Source organism: Lingula anatina, chromosome 3, assembly GCF_051362555.1.
Source record: "Lingula anatina isolate TDL-2025a chromosome 3, LinAna3.0, whole genome shotgun sequence".
NCBI lineage: Eukaryota > Metazoa > Brachiopoda > Lingulata > Lingulida > Lingulidae > Lingula > Lingula anatina.
The window spans coordinates 9,312,275-9,333,217 of record NC_141769.1 but is presented as its reverse complement, the minus strand read 5'-3'; the positions used below and the strand labels follow the sequence as shown (position 1 = coordinate 9,333,217).

Genomic DNA, 20,943 nt, shown 5'->3' with positions numbered 1-20,943 from the left:
TTTCTGTATACTGTAAAAGCACCACAAATGCTATATAAAAATGTGTTTTTTTAATAATTCTGAATTTATGAATTTGAAAAACTGAAATTTTCCCCATAAAAAGATTGAGTCATTAGGATAAAACTTAAAAATGGTATTTTGTCTGGTGGCCTTATCTTGACCAAAACTGGTCTGGGTATGAAGTTGCAGTATTAAAAGGAAATTGCATGGTTTCTTGTCCCTATTATATCTCATGCCTGGAACAACAAACCATAACATATATATATATGATAACTAACAAACATTTATATTGTGGCCAAATCCTAAATCATTACATGTATAGAATTATTATATATAAAACTATTAAGGATTTGGCCAAAATATACCATGGTCATAATACTATAGCGTGCCTGGTTATAAGGTATGTCCTGATTGAGGTATGAGATAGGTACAAGCAGTATCAGTGAATTATAGTGGTAGAGTACTTAAATGTCTGCAGTGGGATCAGTGTACCATTCTCCTCTATGGGACTTGTATTTATGTGACGTGTGGCATGTCCAATATGTTATGCTGGATGGTGAGCTTGAGTGATGTATGGATTCTCTATGTGGATAGAAGTGTGACAGTGACGGAGTTGACTATTGGTGCTGCGCAGTAAAGGGCACTAGGGAAGACTGGTAGCTATAGGCTCACTGGACATATTAAAGAACCTTGCTACTTTATGGTAGTAAATAAGTGAGTGTTACAGATAGAGAGAGAGAGAGAGAGAGAGAGAGAGAGAGAGAGAGAGCATATGTATTTAGGTACAAAGTCTTGTTATGAGGACAAATAATGACATTCTTAATATTTAATTATTTGTGTCAGTCATGATAAGAGACTCTTGTTGTGTTTCAGATTGTCTGCGATAGTGTGACAGAAAATCATCTCTCTCAGTTAGAAGTAGTGCAGAACCAGGTAAGCTTCCTTAGTTGTTTACCTTATTAACATCAACAGAATGCAACCTACTGAGTAGAGGAATGTCAGGTACAAATGAATAGCACTATGTATATTCATTCAAGAGCTAATTACATACAAGATGTTTTTGTGTTGTTTATTTGATAAGGTGCACTAAATGAAAACAAATCAAGCACAATTGAAATTCAAACTTACCATTAATGTGTGGGAATCATCTCTTTTTGACCCCCCCCCCCCCCCCCCCCCCCGGCAGATAACTTCTCTGAATTCATCAATGTAAACTTTAAAATAACACTTTAAAAGTATTGTTAGGTCATCACTAATATGTTAGCTGATTGTGGCTTTATATTTATATTCATTTTCCAATGGGAATTAGTAGTTGTTTACTACTTTATATACCATGCTACATTTTGAAATTAAATCAATCGGAACTATTTCTGATTGAACACCTCAATTCAACAACTTGGTAATGAATGCATAATTGATAAAAAGGAAAGAAAGCATATGGAATAAATAAACAAGTGATATCAAAATAAAAACTTTTGGAAGATCATTTATACTCAAACTAGCAGACATAATTTCAGATGATAGAGAAGATAAACTACAAAATCATATGGCATTGCTACAGTACCCTCTACTAGGGCTACAGATTATATATTATTTAATTACATGCACTTTTCTCCAGTGTGACCGTCTTTTTTGGCCATCTGGAAGCAATTAATTCTGCACCTGTTGAAGGGACATTGTTTTCGTGCTGTAGCAACTTGACTTGGCGACAATATGTTTAAAGCTCCTTATGCAACCTGTCTGGTAAACATGTCATGTAGTTACTAGTAGAGATTCTCTTGGCTTTCACCTAAATTGGTAAATGTACATAATGTAATGAATCTTAGGTGCATTTCTGCATGAAGACCCCAGCTTTTAGTTTGTCAAATGATATGACAAGAGAAAAAAAAAGTTGCCAGCCAGACTTCAAATGCCTGTGCCCACATGGCTGCAGACTGGTCTGGTTTTTTGAAAGACAACAAAATAACAAACCAAAAAGGGTCGAAATGTTAGTATGTACTATATATCATTTTCAACTTGAAAGTTTTGAAGTGGCATGGAAATAACTGTACTTGCAAAAAATTGCACCATGCCAGCATTTTGGAGGAAATTCTCTCTGAACAAAATGGCAGTCAATTCCCTGGAATGCTGAGCATGAAACAGTGTATTTTTTTAAATACAGATATAGGGCTGTGACTCTCTAACGGATAGCAGGACCATATCACTGTGTCAAACGAGGTAAACTAATTTGGAATATATGTATATATGTACAGACCAAGAGCACTATAATAGTACCATCATCTATCAATGGAAATTTCTGACGCTAATGATGGAAAACATGCAGTAGAAACATATCATATCCTAAAAGCAAAATATACTGGCAAAAATGATTGCCCCAGTTTACTTTGAACATTTGTCAATGCTGATGTATTTTCATTATTATTGTAAGCAAATGGGAAATAGCTGTGACACACTATGGTTGAGTTGATCATTATAGCGGTTTTGACGAAGATCCATTGCCATTAGTGTATCATTGCTCTCTACACAAGTTCTTTTTATGTGCCATCAAGAACCCATCAATTATTGATAAATGTTGGCATCACGTACATCCCTGTTTTGAAATTTCACCAGGATGCCATTTAACTCCAGACATGAGAAGGGTAAGTGATTTTTTTTTTTTTTTTTTGTAATGCAAAAATAATAAATAAAATCAGGAATCCTCTATGTATAAAGTTTAGAGGAATCAACTTGGATAGATATCTTATAGTCTGAATGGAAGACTAGTAGCCTGCTAATATGGCTGCTCTATCTGGAACAATAATACTATCAACCTGGAAAACGTGCAGTTCACTGGCTGGTACCCTGAGTGTCAGGGCACTAAAAAGCCAGCTTGCTCACTATACCTTTTCAGGTGTTAGCTGTACAGTGCACCTGAAGAATAGGGACAATTTTGATTATCCATCAATGAAAGATACTGCTCTGCAGTGAATCTGCAGTTGAATGTCATTAGTCCAAAATTAATAGAAAAACGGATTTAATTTTGCTTTAATGAATTTTATTTACTGTATTTAAGACGTCAATTGAAAAATTGATTATTTATTTAAAAAATATTCCATATGTTTTTGTATTTTATTGCTTATCAAAAAACATTTGTTCCTAAAGATATAAACACAACAATACATGTGCTTGCCATGTGCCAAGTTTGATGGCTCAGCTATGGCTGATACCACTATAAGGAGTGGGCAATGGCTACACCAAAAAATCAGTTTTAAAGCAGAAAGGCGCTTGTGTTGTGGCACTGATTTCTGATTGCAAGGTGCTCTTAGTTAGAACTTCAACCTCTGAGTCGGTCACTTTTTTTTTAATCTCGTCTGCACGAGATGATGGCAGCTCAAGGCAGGACAGAGCTGTGACAGAGCTGTACAAGACATGTGACTCCAAAATATGGAAGCACCTAGGCAGTATGCCGGTGGTGGCTAGAGTTGGTATTGCTGATGTGGGTTATGTATGAAATCAAGATCAAGCTAGCAATACCGAAATCTAGAACGTAGGGTACTAGCTGGAGGCCTCTTAGCCTGGCTAAAAGACAATTGGCTTGAATAGAAGACAGCTAACCTAGATGTACTACTTTCAAGTTGACAGAATGGCTGTCAGCATGAACCAAACGATGTCAGTCTAGATACAATGCTGTCAGTCTGTGTGGTTTACTGTCAACAGTTGCCTAGTTTCCCTGCGTCATCAACTAACCGCCAATCAATTCTTTATGTTTAAAAGATGCCACAGCAATCCAGTTAGTGGCATATTAGAACAGCAGTCTCCAGGGAATACCAGCGACAATATATATACATGTATAATATTACAGGAAAGATGTATAATTTAATAGGTTGCACACAATGTGGTAAAAAGAGCTAGCACAGGCATCAATACATTAGCTTTTATACTTTTAAAAGCCAGCAGCACTGAATTTATCATACCTTCTGGTTCCATTTGGTAATTGTGCATTGAGGGCCACTTGTCCCTCACTGTCAACCTGGGAAATAAGTATGAACTAAATACTGCATTTTGTCTCTCCACATGCAATCATGATGCATTAACACAGCTGGATTGTTCATTGAAGGGTAGGTGAGCAAGAAGGTTCTGAAACTGTTCATGCAGACACCAAGGGGACAAGCAGAAAAGCCTGATAAGTGAGAAAAAAGACTGGAGATAATCCCTGACTGGTTTAGACCCTTTTTCACTTCAAAGAGGACATTCACAACAGATGATCCTTGGATCTACAGATCCGCTGATCAAATATGACAGATCCTACATGAAAGAAGAACTGACTAATGTGCTGATGGTCCCCCCTCCTCCCTCCATGGCTCACGAGACTTAATTGTTAGATCCCTGCAAGGATGGCATGTGTGGAGGTAGGGAGACCATCAGTGGATATAGGGTCTGCCATATTTGATCCGTGGATCTGTAGGTCCAAGGTTCATCTGTTGTGAACATCCTCAAACTGAACTTGTATCCATGGGGAAAACATGTGGACATACTTAACAAAGGCTATAAACTTGTTAAGTTTTTGATTGAGATCAATTTGCCAAGCTCTCACATGTGCTCATGCATGACTGCAAGGATGCACACATGCGTGCACACACACCTACACACACTGGTTTTCATATTCAAAGAGAAGGGACTTGAATCAGGAATGAGATTTTTCCAACTAAAGGCAGATTTCAGACTTTTTGAGAGCCAAATTTATCAGGGGCCTAGGCAGCCCGCTGAACCCCATGTCATATGCCCGGACTATTTCACTAAAAGAGAGTCTCATCCTTGTTGAATACCCTGCTCGTCATAATGTCTCAATTTATTTGTTTTGCTATTGCAGATAGCGGCCTGCCACTACCGCCTGAAGCAGAGTCCATACAGGGCCACTGATATGCCGAGACCCATGTATAAAGAGAACTCCCAGGAGAAGAGCAGTGAGGCTATCCTTCAATTATGCGGTAAGAAAATGGTCAGTTTTTAGGAAAATTTGTTTTGGGTGGGATGGGGGAGGGGAGGAGAGCTAGAATACCCTTACCCTGAGATCCTTAACTAATAAGTGGCAAGCAGTTCAGCATCAGTAACATTGAAAAAAAAAATGTTGAAAGGAACTGCACAAACTTAGTTAAGGATGAAAATTACAAATAGGCTCAAATTGCAGACTCTGGTGGGGAGGGAGGGGGGGGCATAAGGGTTGGTTACCCTGGTCAATATTTGTATGCTACTGTTAGATTCACACTGTTATGGTACATATAATACTAATAGTTCATATATGTAAGGGCAATGATGAAAATGTGACTTAACACTTATTGGCTTCTGTTGCACAAGATGGTGGCGTCTTGAAACTCTGTGTCCACTCTTAGAACTTGACAAAAACATTGAATGTAACAACTATAAGAAGGGATATTGAGCTCACTGTATTGATACACACTAACTTTGTACAAGGTGCCAATGAAATGGCTCTGTAGTACTTTTCCATCAGATCAATGGTCTGTCATTTCTGTTGCCTTTTCCTGGTGGCTTTCTATTATCAGAGCATGGTTATCAATCATAGTTGCAGCCATCAGTTGGTTGCATATGGCCTGGATCCTGTCGCCAGGTTGATTGTAAAATGTTCCCTTATGAAATGCTCTCATATTTGTGGTTGTATTTTTGACCTTTTATTTTCATAAGCTATGTGGTTGAGTAAAATGGATCATTTTTCGAAAGTGAATTTTTTCCCCAAAGTTGTTGACATTTTCCCTTTCTCACACACTTCGTTAACTTTCTCACACATTTCAGTACTTCTTTGTTTCATCCATCTCATTTATCCCAATGATGTATATCTGTATATGTTTATTTTATACTAATTTCAGCTGAACTGTATGACCAAGATGCTGCTTCCCTACAAGTAAAGGTGATCAAATATGTAAGTATGAATCATTAGGAATTATGCCAAAATTTCTCTCTCTCTCTCTCTCCACACTATGCCATTTATGAAATACATGCATATCATTGCCAAATCTACATTGTATTATCAAAGCAACCTAGTACTGCTTCAGTCACTTACAAACAAAGAAATACTTGATGAATACTAGATGAATACTAACAAAGTAATACTAAATTATTAAAAATCACTAAACAGTTTTTTAATGAACCATTATTGTATGGGAACTGTACACAAAAACATAATTTAAACATTCCTTTACTGGCATTCACCATTCAGTGTTGTCTCTCTTTCCTGTGACCTTTAAAACACATCTTCATACTCTACCTTATCTTCAATTACCAGACATTATGCACTTAAATTGAAACAGACTTAATTTCCCAAGCAACATTACCACTGAGGATGGTTTACTTCAGGGCAACTGAGGACATGCATTGAGCATGAAGATAATTTTTTTCTTCTCCTGAAGGTACAATTTTTCAGATTTAAGACATAAAAAATCATTCCAGCTGTTTTCCTGGGGTCCTCCTTAATTTCATAGAGCTTATCATCTACTGACCTAGTGCTCTTCTTACCCTATCCTGCATGGTAGAATAATAGACTTGGCCACTGAAATGCGTTTTTGAGCAGTTGTCAGTGTTTTTTTTCCTATAAACCATGCAGCATGCCTCTCAGGAACAAGTGAGATTTAGCTCTTTGAAAAACAAAGAAATATCCAATAATGATCATTTTGTAAAATGTCCCTTCAGGTGTTCATAGAGTTTGTCTTAAAAAAAAACTTGAAAGCATCATTTTTGGCAAGGGTCTGTTGGGATTGCCTGAAATCACCTTGAACACAAAACCCTGTCATGGAGTTAATTACTAACTTACAGCTAAGGCTAAGGTGTACCACTGGGCTCTTGGACAAATTGGCAAGTGGTTCTCCTTGATCTTAATTTTTTTAAGTTGCATGCAGGGGTGGATTGAGGCTGTCTTCTGGGTCTTCCGGAAGATGGTGTTTCTAAGTTTACATTGATGAGTACCTAATTTTTTTCTGTCCGAGGATGGTCAAAAAATGGAGGATGGATCAACAAAGATAATGTGGAAGACTGTCAGAAAATATCTCTGGATCCGCCCCTGGCATGGGTTAGCGAATCATCATATCAAAACTCTCTAATTCAATAAGTGGAGAGACAGACACTTAATGCACTAGACGTGAATGGTGTTTTTGTGTGCCCATCAGCCCATTGTCATGATAGTAACTTTTGTTCTATACCATTCTATTTTTTTTTTTTTTTGGTGTGTGTGTAAGGGTTATTAATCACATTCAGTGATATTTCTAGCTCTTAGTAACAAAAGATGGTACTATTGGGACACAAGGTTAGTGATAATCCTTAAATTAATTTCCTTCCAATTTCAGTTCCTCTTCTGCTTGGATGCTCTGTCTTACAAATTAAATGAAGTGAACATACAATGTGTGATTTGATGGTGTTAAATGTGCAGCACAAATGTTCTGATTACTGATTGTTATTTGGTTATGATTGCTGGCGATCTCGTGATATGATATAAGCAGTTCAGCTGCCATTAGCAATCCAACCACAAATAGATTGCTGTTATAGACTGCCAACACCAATACATTTCAGACTGGTTTGTAGTCTACAATGCCAAAAGCAGCCCAACTTCAGATTCTTGAAACAAATTCAACAATGAAATTGAATTTTGATTTTGTTCATTTTCAGCTCCAACAGCAGACGGATGCAGAGAGTGGATTTTTGGTGTTAGTGTCATCAGACAATACACAGTTGTTCTGCCAGGTAATCAACTATAGGCGGCAGCACAATGTTTTACATTGTAACATCACACATAGTGCTTAATATTTAGGGACATAAAATCAACTGGATATCCCTTGATGCTTGTTGAAGATCCTGTCTTGTCCTTTGAAGTAAGATGTATTACTCAGTAAATAAATGCACATGCAAGAATTCAAAAAAGAAAAAAAAAACCTTGGAAGCTATTGCATACATGCACAATACACCCCTGCACTTGTTGAAATGGTTACTTGTGTGCATATTTAGAAAGGCTTTTCTAGTAGAAAAAAAACTTAAATCGTTAATACCATGTCACAGAAAGCCCTGATTGGAATTTGAAAAATGGTTTCAGTTATCAAAATGTAAAAGACTGCTATTAAGCATAATATAGAATGCACATGGCATAGGCATTTGTTCAGCTGACTCCTCTGTTATAACATTTTAATTTAAATGGTATTATGTCAAATTAAAAAAAAATTGATGATAAATGCTTTTAAAAAATTATGTGGATTAAAGTCCAGAGTACTGTTGCCAATTTTGACAGATACTGTCTTATGGATTCAGAAGGTGAAAGGGCTATTTTATAATAAATACTTTGGGATAAACTAATGCTGTAATTGTTGCATCTGTTGAATGACAGAAAATGTACTTCAAAAGAAACTAGTGAAAAAAGTGACTGATTTTAAAATATTGATATTGGTTCAAAACTGTAATAGGCAGTTGTTGTAGCACCTTTGATAATTCACAGACTAGATATATCAAGTAACCAAATGCACATGTACCTTTACAGGTTGTTGGTGGACATGTTCTAGAAGAAGAAATTAAATTTCCGGTAAGAAATGATTTGAACTGTACACTCTATGATATTTTGACACTTAATGATAATCTTTAAGTTATTCATTTTATAATGAACATATTCATGTGATATTTTATAGGATTTAATTTTAATATGTATTAAAATACATTTTAATGGTACTTAATTATGATTGATTTTAAATATTCTACTTTGCATGTCATTTTTTCATATTTTTAAATAGCTGTTGTTTTCATAATTAACCTTACTTAATTGCAGTATTAATATTTTTATAGTAGACAGCAATAACTTTGAAAGCGTTATTGGAAAATTTGCATAATTTTGATACATTTTATAAAATGTTGTTCATCCATTCCCTTTTGATCTATTTTAACCTCTGTCTGCTGCCCAACTACATGTATTATCCCGTGCATGTCCATTTTTACATCTTCATCTGTTTACATGCTTAAGCAGCATTTTAAAGATAAATGTTGCTTTTTTATAGCAATAAATGAAGATAGTGTGTAGTTAATCAATCCAGAAGTGTTTTGCTTTCAAACAAGATTTAAAGAATTATCAGGTTAATTTAGTTTTTTTCCATATATTGAAAAAGACAATGTTACAATATGGATTGTTAAAAGTTGAAGAGCGTATTTCCTTTTTTTTCTAGAGTGCACAGAGAAAATTAGGTTCGCACAGCACTGTCTTAAATACACATAATGCCTTCTGTGTATACTGATGTCCCAGCTGTTCAATTTCACAACTTATCAAGCACAGATGAAAACAATTTTTATAGAAATTGAAAAGCTGAAAGTATGTTTAACGAAGACAAAAGAAAAAAATTAACATCATTCTCAACAATGCCTTATGCTTTTACAACATGTATATTTTAACTTTGAAACTTATGTGATTATACATATAGGTCCAAGTAGGAGATCTTTTCACTGGTAAATTATCACCTTTTTATGGCAAATACATATAGCATATGCATTTTACAAAATAACATGCATATTACATGTAGATGGGCTATTGAATCACTAAAACTGCTGTTAAACCATTTGTATACCCCTTAATCCTGTATTTTATATACATGTTAACCAAGCGCATGCTATTTTTTGCTTGCAATCCATTTTTATAAGTGCTTTTCATTGCTTTCTCTAAATTATTTTTATATATTTTTTATTATTTATTTATTTATTTATTTATTTATTTATTTATTTATTTATTTATTTATTTATTTATTTATTTTTTTTTGAGGGGGGAAGTGACTTGGCAGTTCATAAGATTTAATTATTGTAAGGCAAATTATTACTTATAAAAGGGAGGGGTAACAGCATAGTAGAACTAGGCTTATGTTGCCTTATGTGTTTTTTGCTAGTGGACAGATAATTGTTTTGACAAAAAAGTTTTTTTTTTAATTCAACAACATTGTCATTGGTGTGGTACCATGTGCTTTCAGTACATTGCCCACCAAAGACCATTCACAGTTCCTATTCAAAGAGCTTATTGCAATGATGTCTTCATTTGTAATTTTTTTTTATAATGCGTGAAAATTCTTAGGAATCTGCTAGATTTTATGTATACATACATGCGCTGCAAGTGTTGACCATGCTTCAAAGCCAGAACTACTTATTCTAGGCGGGCATTGAGGCTTTATTTAAAGACCCACTCTTAGGCAAGCAACCTTTGTACCTCAAGACCTCGGAGCAGGTAGGAAAGGCAGCACAACTAACACCTGTACCATGTGCTTTATGCACTGGCTGTCAACTGGGCTTAACCTTAGCTTATCTGGTTCCCTTCTGATGCTTTAAAGACCTATAGCTTGTAAGGCAATGTTCTAAAAATCAAAGCTTTTTGCAGTGATTGAACTTTAATTTGCTGATGTGAAATTAATGAATCTTTTTTTGGCTGCATTTATTCATTTTGGATTACAAAGAAATTGTGTCTGATATTTATAACTTTTCACAACTTGTTACCAGTCGAAATACACTGGCTGCTTGCAGTCTGTTTTGGTACAGCATTTGTTTCTTAACATGGTCACCACTTTTTTTACTGCAAACTGCAACCATTTCAGTTGCTGTAATAATGCATAAATGTAAGTTCATAGTTTGATATGGCAATCATTTTCTAATTAGCAGTTGTGACTTAGAGCATGAACCTGATTTTCTGAAAATTTGATGAAAAAAAAAAATTATTACTGGAGGCAAAAGTTGATGACTGCAAAATGATTTGAGGATAGTGGGCTGCTTACATTCAGTTTATTGAAATGGCTAAACTGCATGGAGGGTTTCAACTTTATTTGCCAGTTATATTAGCCTGCTATAAAGACATACCTAGCTTGACCTGCTTCCTTGCTCTATATGCTCTGGCAATATTTCTGAGACACATAATGTTATCCTTATATCAGAACTACATGAGTGGTATCGCTGAATTGATACAGGACAGAGATAATGCTTCAATTGGCAAAAGAAGCTACTTCTGAAATGCTCAGTTGATAATTAACACTTGGTAATTGGCATTGCGCATTAAATAGACCTTTCAATGAGAAAAAGATTTAATTTCTTGGCATTAATCGATTGTGGTAATCACAAGAAACTTTGCTTGTGTGTGTCAGAAATTAAGAACAGAGCTAGTAATAATTGCTTTGGCAAATTATTTGTTGGAATTTTGTTTTGTAAAGTGCAGGTAAGTAGTACATTTTGAAGCCTGCATTTTTTAGCCTAAATTCCTTTTATTTTTGACTCGGGGTTATTAGTATTATGGCTTGAAGAAGTCATTATATAACATGCAATTTGATCACTTTTTTTTTTTTCAAAAAACCTCACTTTAAATTTCATCTTAATGTTTTCTGTATCAAAACTTGACATGCTTCTCTAAAAAATTATTTAAAAGAGTACGAAGATTTAAATGACATAGAAAAGGTGATTCATAAATCAACATATTTTGTCTCCAATACACCAAAAAATGGCACAGGTGCCATAAGATTGGTGTGCTAACCCTTTGTCTTCTTAATAAACTTAATGACTTTGTAGAAAATTGATAATATGATATTTATCAGATAAACACTTGGTGTGATTTCTACTTGTCTCTGTATCTTTATTCTTTCTAACATAACCACTCCCTTTAATAGAATTTTAACAGTCGTTTTGAAGTGTTTTTTCATGCTTTCAAAATATGTGCCATATTTATCCAGCAATAGTGATTTCTATCTGTTATTCTTCCATGTTCTTAGGGATATGTTGCGTAATTTGGTTATTCAGTGACCAGTAAAGTAATTGAAATGTTTAAACTGAGTGAAAAATGTTTTGATTGAATTTAAATACACCGATTTTGAAAATGTGTAATAGTTTCTCAAAACCTATAGATTCCAAAATGATATATTTTAATGAACTCTCAAAAGTTGCCTATTTTTGCTCTTCCAAAGTCAGAGGGCAGATATTTATCCCTAAGACCATGGTTCAGCTGCATATTTGAAAGGTATATTTACATATGGCATGTTTTTCTAATACAGCAGCCTGGTGATGAAGTGTTCTGTGTGAACATATTCATTTAATTCTGTGAATACACATGTCATTGCTCATCTAAATTGTCTTTCAGCACTCCTACATCACCTTGTTTTCAGCAATGCATTTTTTTTTATTTCCTACTTCTTAGGATATGTGGTTATTCTGTGTTTTAGGCTGATGAAAATGTGTTTTTGTACACTACCAAGACTGTGACACATGATGACTTGAATAGAGTAAGACACCATCCTGTATGACTGATTAATCCTTTACCATCCCACACTGAACTGATCTAGATGCATTTCATCTTCCAAATGGCATGCTCAAACAATCAGTAGTAGTGGGGACAGATTGAAAAACTGTTTTATGGTACATGGATCAGTAATGCATGCAACATTTTTATAAGATTATAATAGTCTTGTTAAGTTTAAACAGTTTGTTTAACTTACTATATTCCGAAGCATTGGAAATCATTATAAAGTTGACCATCTCCGCTTTTAAAATTAAAAAGTATTTTGTGTGCAAAGTGATTTCAATTTTCATCTGACATGAAGATCCATGTGCCATAAAATTGATATTTTGCCAGAAAAATGTAGGGACTTGCCAATTATCCTCCAGCAGTCCCATTCCATTGTTTTTTAGTATTTTGTTTTGTGTGTCAATATATCTAAATTACACGTTATATTTGTTGTAAACAATTTTGTTGTACCACTAAAAGTAAGTCTTAAAGTTCTTTAAATTAGCCTAGTAATATGCTTATTCCTTGTGATGTGAGGTAGATATGAAGGATATTATGGCATGTACCGTCTTTCAGAAACAACTTTCTATTATGTTGTACTGGCTCTGGTTCTTTGTATTACTGATTGAGATAGATTATGGGTAGTTTTGTCTTTTGACCAAGATTTTAATACTTTAAGATATTTGTGCACATTTTGCACATGTTTGTGTGGTGCTATGGCATGCAGTGTAACACTTTTTCAGTTTTAGTATTGTTGGTTTGTAAGATAAAACTGAGACAACTGTACTTTATACATAGTAACACAACCCAGCTTAAATGCTTAGCCTGCAAATTCAATTGTCAACGATAGCAGTGACATTTTCATTTGATTTGTATGCACCATAGTTAAGTCTCAGTTTCATGTTTTTTTATTTTAACTCTAGTAGTGGTGGGTGTAACTTGAATATTTGATATGCATGGGAATGAATGTACACAAATACCTATAATGTTCAGGGAAAACTTTGTAAGAGATGACCATGAAGGCAATATTATCATATCAAGTGTGTCTCATCATTTAACCTGTTATAATTTTTTTTTTAATTTTTATTTATATTTTTAAACTTTTATCAGAATTATAAATTCTATGAAATTTGATTTATGTACATTGAAAATGCATTTTTATACCTTTTTTCTGATGGTTTTTGCTGCATCAAAGAACTGATTTTGAAAAAACTAATTCCAAAAATTTAACTGCTTTTTAACTTACTAGAATGAGATACATACATGAGATAGTAAAGATCCAAAAAGAGAAGACATGATGTAATTCCAAATGGCCTCATATGCAGCATTTTTATATACAGACACTGAATGTCTGACACATTTATTATTCTGTTTGCTGAATCATCACTGTTGCTGTCTGACACCTTTGTTGTTTAACCTATAACTGCCAAATTGTATTTTTGATTTACTTTATATTTAATGATTGTCTTTGTTTGGCAAAATGTTCCTTTTGAAATTATAAACATGATTAGTATTATGTTTTCCGTGGTTTCCATAATATGGAAGGTACATAAAGGGTAGCCTGTATCTGTATGCTTTTTGTCTGTATTAAAGGGTGCATTAAAGTTGCCCCCTACCCTCTTCCATACCCAAACAAATAAATAACATAAAATTTGATCAACTATGCTGTCTTTACCTTGGGTATCAGTTGAGAGTTGAAAATTTTGTTGATAGAAGACTGTATTGGCACAGGACAAATGAAGATTGGACAGCATAGACCTTGAGCATTGGCACTAAACATTGTTGATAAAGCAACATCAAAGTACAGTATTTATAGTTCATACATGTATAGCACAAAAGTATATCTCCAATTATGTCTACCTAAAGTGTACATGTACAATCAAATTGATCTTTTAATATGGTAAAACCGTAATGGTGACTTATCTCATTTTTATTCATCACATCAGACCTGATTATTATGCAAAGTTGGACTCTGTTGATCCTTGAGACATGCCCGGTCGTAACTTGGAAATTACTTTGTATTGATTATACTGTCATTAAGAAGATAAATAAGCCCCCTGCAATAATTGAAAACTGAGCTTTAAACCATGGTTCATCTGATTTCTTTATATCTTGGCATCAAAAGGAGGTAGGCCTATTGGACTGTCAATTGTAAATTTAATGCATACCAATAGTAATTCCTCATTTGATACTATGTATATTTTGTCAGTTAACTGAGAATTGATGACCTACAGAAAAATCAATGTTAAGGTAGTAAAATCTTATACAGATCTGTTTAAAACCGTTTGGATGCATAGTACCAGTAAAATAGAAGACTAATCACTGTCACGTGCATGTGTATTTTTAATTCCTTATTAACAAGATAGTGATTGGAATTTTAAGATATGATAAAACAACTGAATTAAAAAAAAAAAGTATATAATATGAATGTATAAATGCTTGTAAGTGAGCATATTTTTGTTTGAGTGTTCTGTCATGTATTTGGGTATGTAAGTTAATTTTATTTTTCTGCTTTAAGTTATGTAGACCAGTTTGCCCTAAATTATATAAAGTTGAACGTATAGATACTATTTGATATCACTTGACACATATGACACATTAAAACTGAACAAAATGTGTGTCACTGTACAATATAATGTTTAGTGTGTTGTGGTATTGACATTTTGCATGTGATGTCACTCACTCCCTCACATGTAAATATCTGGCTAGATTGACTTAGTTGGACAGCAATGATGACTTATAGTCATTTGGGAGATAGCAACTTGGCATTCTGACGAGATTTTGATCAACACCTTTTCAAAAGGTGCCAGAATTTTTTGTTTAGAGTATGGATTTTAACTTACTTGTTCATACAGAACTGAGTGCATTTTGAAGGGTTGACAATACAAAAATGTACTTAATACCCACAGCTGAGTGTCTCACTGTCTGGTTTTAGTCTGTCTGAAAGTGAGGATGTGTGACCTCTGTGGAAATTGTCTGTATCAGTGTCTGATGACACTTTTTAATGTAAAAAACTGTAACATTCTTTTTACATGATATATTGACAACTTGTCTGTCAGCTGTTGAATATGACATAAAATTGTTCCACGTGCCATAATGCAAATTTATTGACTTGATACAGTATATGATGTAAATTTTGATCATTTAATCCATATTTTAATGTAAAACCAAATGCAGGAAAGACTTTTCATATTTGAAGTAAAGACATAGCATTAAATTAACATACATTACAACATGATATGATGAAGGTTTTTTTCTTTATGGATATAGGATCAGTTTGATGAGCTGTGTAGGTTCCTCCACCTAGACATCAAATCTTTACTGGGAGTCCCCGTGATCTCCAGGGTGACAGGCAATGTGGTGGCCATAGCATGTGTGGTTAATAAGATAGGCCACGACAGGTGAGAATGGACATTAATAATGACAGTGTGTGTGTGTGTGTGTGTGTGTGTGTGTTTAATTTAAATATGAGGGGCTGTCAGAAAGTTATGAACCTCACACATTTTTCCGGTTTGATTGTAAACTGCACCATACCTGATATATGCCTAAATATCTTGCTCTTTCTGTATGAGGCTAAAATCCATTTGACATCCCCTTAAAGCTTGTACAATACAACTGAATATATTGGTCAACAGCTGAACTATTGACATGAAGAGGTTAACAACTAACAGCTGATCTAATTTTACATCTATTAAGCTATTATGACATATCAGGACCTTGTCTTCTTGCCTCATGCACAATAGATATTTTGTCAAGTATTGTTATTAATGTTTTGATTTTTATTGACTATATATATCTCCAAAATGTACATCTCCTGCACCAAGTATGGTGAATTTATTAGTCACCAGTTCACCGTAAAAGACCTAAGCAATCTTTTACTTAACTACTGAAAGGTTTGAGGTGTTTTGAAATATTGTTTCTAAAATGCAGTTGCTGTGACAGGGAATTAAAGGTGTCATTGCTTTAATTTTCATTATTGTATTTCCTGCCTAAGTTAATCCCTGTACGAGTGCTAAAAACAGCTAGGCTCTCAGAAGTTGATGTGGCAACAAAAATTAAAACACTGGTTTAACCCCCCCTGTATAATTCAATATTATGATTGTTTCTAGGTTTTCCAATGGTGATGTTGATGCCATTCAACACTGTTTTAAATACACGGCCACAGTCCTAACCAGCACAGTGGCTTTCCAGAACGAGAGAAAACTCAAGAACCAGACAGAAGTAAGGATAGATTTACAGCTGAAATGTTGTTTTGCAACTTAATTCTTACTTGAATTTGACAGTACAGGTGGAACATGTAGATGAAAACAAAGGATAACTAGAGTTTGTACACATAAGATGTATTTTTATTTAACTTAGCAGGAAGATGAATGAAAAATTCACACCAAAAGTCTTAGGAATCTGTTTGAAATTCTTATGCAATTTTTAGACTGAGGAAATGTTCAATAACTACTGATGTGCTAGGTAAAACTATTGAAATATTTCCTTGCTTTAAATTAAGTGCACAATATTATTTTTTAAAAATATATATCAATATTTGATACATGATATAAAGCATTTGTTTATATGTTTATGTTCTCTTATGTTCCTTTCATTTCAGGCTCTACTACAGGTAGCAAAGAATCTTTTCACTCATCTTGGTGAGTATGGCAAGAAGGCCATGCATGCTCTGGAAGTAGATCTAGAAAAGCCTCCATTTCCTCTCACTGCTTCTTTCTCTTCTTCCTCTTCATCCAGCTCTGATCTAATTTGCCATCACAGTGGTGCTCTATCACAGCGGGTATCTTCAGAGCAATTCTGTGCACATCTAATGCAATCTCTCACTCTGCTAGACAAAACCATGCAGGCTGCTAAGTGTGACCAAAGTGAAGTTAAATTACCAACTCCAAGACCCAGTGAAGTTGAAGCTGGCGTTAATTTAGATGATACTGAACTTAATTCAAAATTTTACAAAAGTGATGGTGACAATATCCAAAGGGCACCTGTGGATGATGACTCTAGGCTGACCTCTGACAGAGGGTTTACCCCTAACCCAATGATGACTTCTGAAGAACAGTTGACCTCAGAACTGACCTCTGACATGCAAATTACGTCTGATCCAAGAATGACATTTGTTCACTCAAAACCGGTTCCTATCAGCTCGGGAAGAAGCAGTCCTCAAGGAAGTAACACATTGGAGACGCTGAAGGACCTGACCTGGAGAGTCATTCAGAAGCAGGACCACCTGGCTGACCAATTGGTTACTCCATCTGGACATCAAGTGACCAGCCCAGCCTGTTTTGCTAGCAGGTATGAGCAGCAGAGAAATGCCTTTGTCAAGCCAAAGTTGAAGACTCCTAGCCCCAGGAAAGATGATTTGTTTAGTGACCACCATTTGTGTAGACAATCCAACAGCAGAGAGAAGCTGACTAGTGCTCCTTATGATAAAGCTACAAGTCCAGTCTTTAAGAAGAAAATGGAATTTGCTTTGAAACGATCTTCTGATTCCTCACATAATGCTGACCAAACAGGTTCAAAAACTCTCTTTCAGATGGAAGAAGAATACCAAGTTGAAAAGGAAATGCTGGCCAGTGCAGAGATTGTTTCCTCATTGCCAGAGAGTGATAATCAGATTGAAAACCAGGATGTTACCTCAGAAGGAGAAGAATCATTTACCACTTGTGCAAGCAGGAGTAACAGCATTTTGCCAGATGTGAGTCCACGTTATGATACACCAGCTGGTGCCTCGCCCACACCAGGTGATCACTTTGATACCTCACCTAATATGTCACCCACACTTGGTGTCAGGGATGATACAGCAAGTCCTATTTCACCGGATGACAGCTTCCAAAGTGAAATGTCTCCTGTTGAAAATAATTCAGCATCACCAGACATGGTGCCCTCAATTGCTAAGCCTTCATCTGATTCAGGAGAGCAACATTTGGGTGATGTTATGCTTTGTCCACCAATAAGCCCCCAGTATGAAGAGCAGACCAACCAAGCAGAGCCAGTGCCCAGCTTGTCAGACATATCCTTGGAGGTGAATGTTTCAACAGAAACCACACCAAGAAAGCAGGCAGATGTGAAACAAGTGGGCTTTGAGGACACCATCTCAGCCACCTTGGCATTTTCTCCTGAAACAGACCACATGGGAGAGCTGCAGCATATATGCCAGTCAAGTCTTTTGGATGAGGAAGATACTACTTTGACCCCAGTGGTAACCTCTGACATTAACTTGACCTCAGGTCAGGCAGGTGCCCCTTGTGCCAGTGATCTAGCAGAGGGAGCCTGGGAAGAAGGTTTTGACAGGGCAAATTCAGGGGTTCCAAAAAATAGTCAAGATTTTTGTGAGTATAAAGCTCCTTTTACTGCAGGAAGTGTCCACATTGATCCCCTTTTTCCTCACTTGGATGTTGTGAGAGAGGCGGCAGGTACACAGGCCACAGAACCTGGTGGGAGCCTCCTAAGCATGATCAGTAGCACACTTGACACACCAAAAACTGCCAGTGGGATTATAAGGAGGCGTTTGAATACTGCATTCTTAGCATCTGACTCCTCGAGCAGCCTTGAAACTGAGAATAAGTCTTCTAGCTTCTCTGTTTCTGTGACAGGAGGTCATCATTCTAAATTCACTATGCCAATCTCACAGAACAGTCTTCCTGAAGATCATAGCCCAGATATCTCACCAGATCAGGTCCCAAACACTGGATTCTTAGTATCTAACCCACAGACTAGTATCCACCAAGGGCAAGGAACTTCAGGTGTCTCCGTAATTTTTCCTGAGGAGGTCCTAAACACTGGTTTCCTAGTCTCTAAATCCCAGATCAGTCTCCTTAGGGAAGGGCAAGCACCAGGTAGCTTCTCAGGGATTGTAACCAGGGCCTTGAATACTGCTTTATTAGCCCCTGAAAAGAAGGATCTGGATATCATCATTGAAGACATCGATGCCAATCAGCAACATGCAGTGTCATATCCAAATCTTGCCTCGAGTAGAGGCTCTATGTATAAAAAAGTTGCCAGAGCACGTTTTCTGAGTATGAATACTGGGGAGAATCCTTTGATGTCATTGTTTTGGCGTAGGTCATGCAGGCCTTGTTTAAGCCTAGATGTGCAGTGGACAACAGAGGGAGCCAGTGTTATGGTTCTGAAGACGCCCAGTGAAGTGGAAGATTTGCAAGAATGTATGCATGGTAATGAGTCAGCAAAGTCTGTACAGAATGCTGTATTTTAATTTTTTTCTTTTTTTCTTTTGCATTAACCTGTTATTTATAATGACTAATGCTAAAGCTTGGCAAAATGTTGTTTTTGCTTTTCATAAAAATATTATATTGACAGCAGAGGGAAATGAATATTTCAGGTGTTATATGAAAAATACTGGGCCAATTTCATTGGTTTTGGTTTTTTAATCTCTTTGTATTGATATAGTAGTGGTTTCGTCAGGTTCTACCCCTACCTTAGACCCACATTGCCATTACTTTAGACTTCTAGAGTTAGTCTAGATCCATTATGTAAAATTCATGGTGTGAACTTCATTTTATAGTAAAACCTTGATTTGGTGTGGTTTTTACCTGGTTTTACTAAATTTTTTTTTTTTTTTTTTTTTTTTTTTTTTTTGAAATCCACATGGAATTGGCCCTTTGTGCTTTATAATTGCATATATGTAAGCCTCTGAAATAGTTGGAGATTATGTAAGGTTGTGTCAGGTAATATCCAGTTCTAGCTGCTTGTAATGAAGTTTAATTGTCATTACTTTTTAATGCTTTTTACAAAATAATATATTTGATGTTTTGCATTTCTCTATTGTACTTTTCAACTAACACACAGTTTTGTATTGTATGTTTTTCCTTTTATCTATTTCCCTTCCTATTTTTACTTCATATACTATTGGTACAAATATCTGAACTTTTTCTTAGAGAGGTTCTTACAGGTCCATGTGGCTAATGCAAATTTAGCTGTTTTACTGTATGAATTTGCCTTGTGTGGCAAAACCATCTAGTTGTTAGTCCAAAAATAAACACTCCTTTTTTTACATGGCTATTATAACATTTGTTTTCCCATTGGTTCTCAGAATTTGCTAATTGACTACATGTATATATGACTGGAGTGTGATATTGTTAGCACATTACAGTAGCTTGCACTTGTATTTGAAATGAACACACACACAAAAAAAATGACCAAATGCATTTTATTTGAATTAGATGACTTGACTAAACTGCTGCGAGAAATCATGCAAGAAGCCAGGAATTTGACAAAAGCTGAAAGGTAATGAATCTGATATCATCTATTAAGTTCAGCAATTATTGCATGTACATGTTTAATTGACCTTTTTTTTTTTTTTTGCTGCGTAGTTTGTTTGAACACCAAGTTTGTACATGTCTACTAGCTATGTTAGTGAGATTGTCTGTTTATGTGTCTGTGTGACTACCTGTCAAGTTGTCTTCTGGGAATACTACCTTGTATTTAAAATTGTGGTGCCTAAATGTGGATTTATTTAAAAGAATTAAGCAAGTATTAGTCAGGGATGCAACTTTTCTGACAATTGGCCAATTTCCGAATTTATCATTTTTGAGATTGATGCAGATCTGCAATAAAAACTGTATTTGCGGGAGGGGGGAGGTCTGACCCCAAGCCATATTTTCAGACATTTCCACTAAATGGCAGTCTTATCCCTTATTAATTACATTCCAAACAATTACCTGTATTGGATTAGG

The 20,943-nt window shown here is 35.4% G+C and overlaps 1 protein-coding gene across 8 annotated transcripts in view; it reads left to right on the top strand.

Annotated features, from left to right (window-relative positions):
• LOC106174478 (cGMP-dependent 3',5'-cyclic phosphodiesterase) overlaps nucleotides 1-20,943 on the top strand; it is a 71,613-nt gene that overhangs the window by 23,821 nt on the left and 26,849 nt on the right. For 4 of the 8 annotated variants that reach the window (XM_087010129.1, XM_087010128.1, XM_087010130.1 and 1 more), the window contains exons 6-16: nucleotides 874-933; nucleotides 4,850-4,967; nucleotides 5,862-5,914; nucleotides 7,651-7,725; nucleotides 8,510-8,551; nucleotides 10,151-10,222; nucleotides 12,192-12,251; nucleotides 15,524-15,654; nucleotides 16,363-16,474; nucleotides 16,854-16,893; nucleotides 20,431-20,494. In XM_087010129.1, the coding sequence (XP_086866255.1) occupies nucleotides 874-933; nucleotides 4,850-4,967; nucleotides 5,862-5,914; nucleotides 7,651-7,725; nucleotides 8,510-8,551; nucleotides 10,151-10,222; nucleotides 12,192-12,251; nucleotides 15,524-15,654; nucleotides 16,363-16,474; nucleotides 16,854-16,893; nucleotides 20,431-20,494 (827 nt within the window). Of the gene's footprint in view, nucleotides 1-453; nucleotides 715-873; nucleotides 934-4,849; nucleotides 4,968-5,861; nucleotides 5,915-7,650; nucleotides 7,726-8,509; nucleotides 8,552-10,150; nucleotides 10,223-12,191; nucleotides 12,252-15,523; nucleotides 15,655-16,362; nucleotides 16,475-16,853; nucleotides 16,894-20,430; nucleotides 20,495-20,943 lie in introns of those variants that run through there. The other 4 variants (XM_087010135.1, XM_087010132.1, XM_087010131.1 and 1 more) reach the window with 4 other exon arrangements.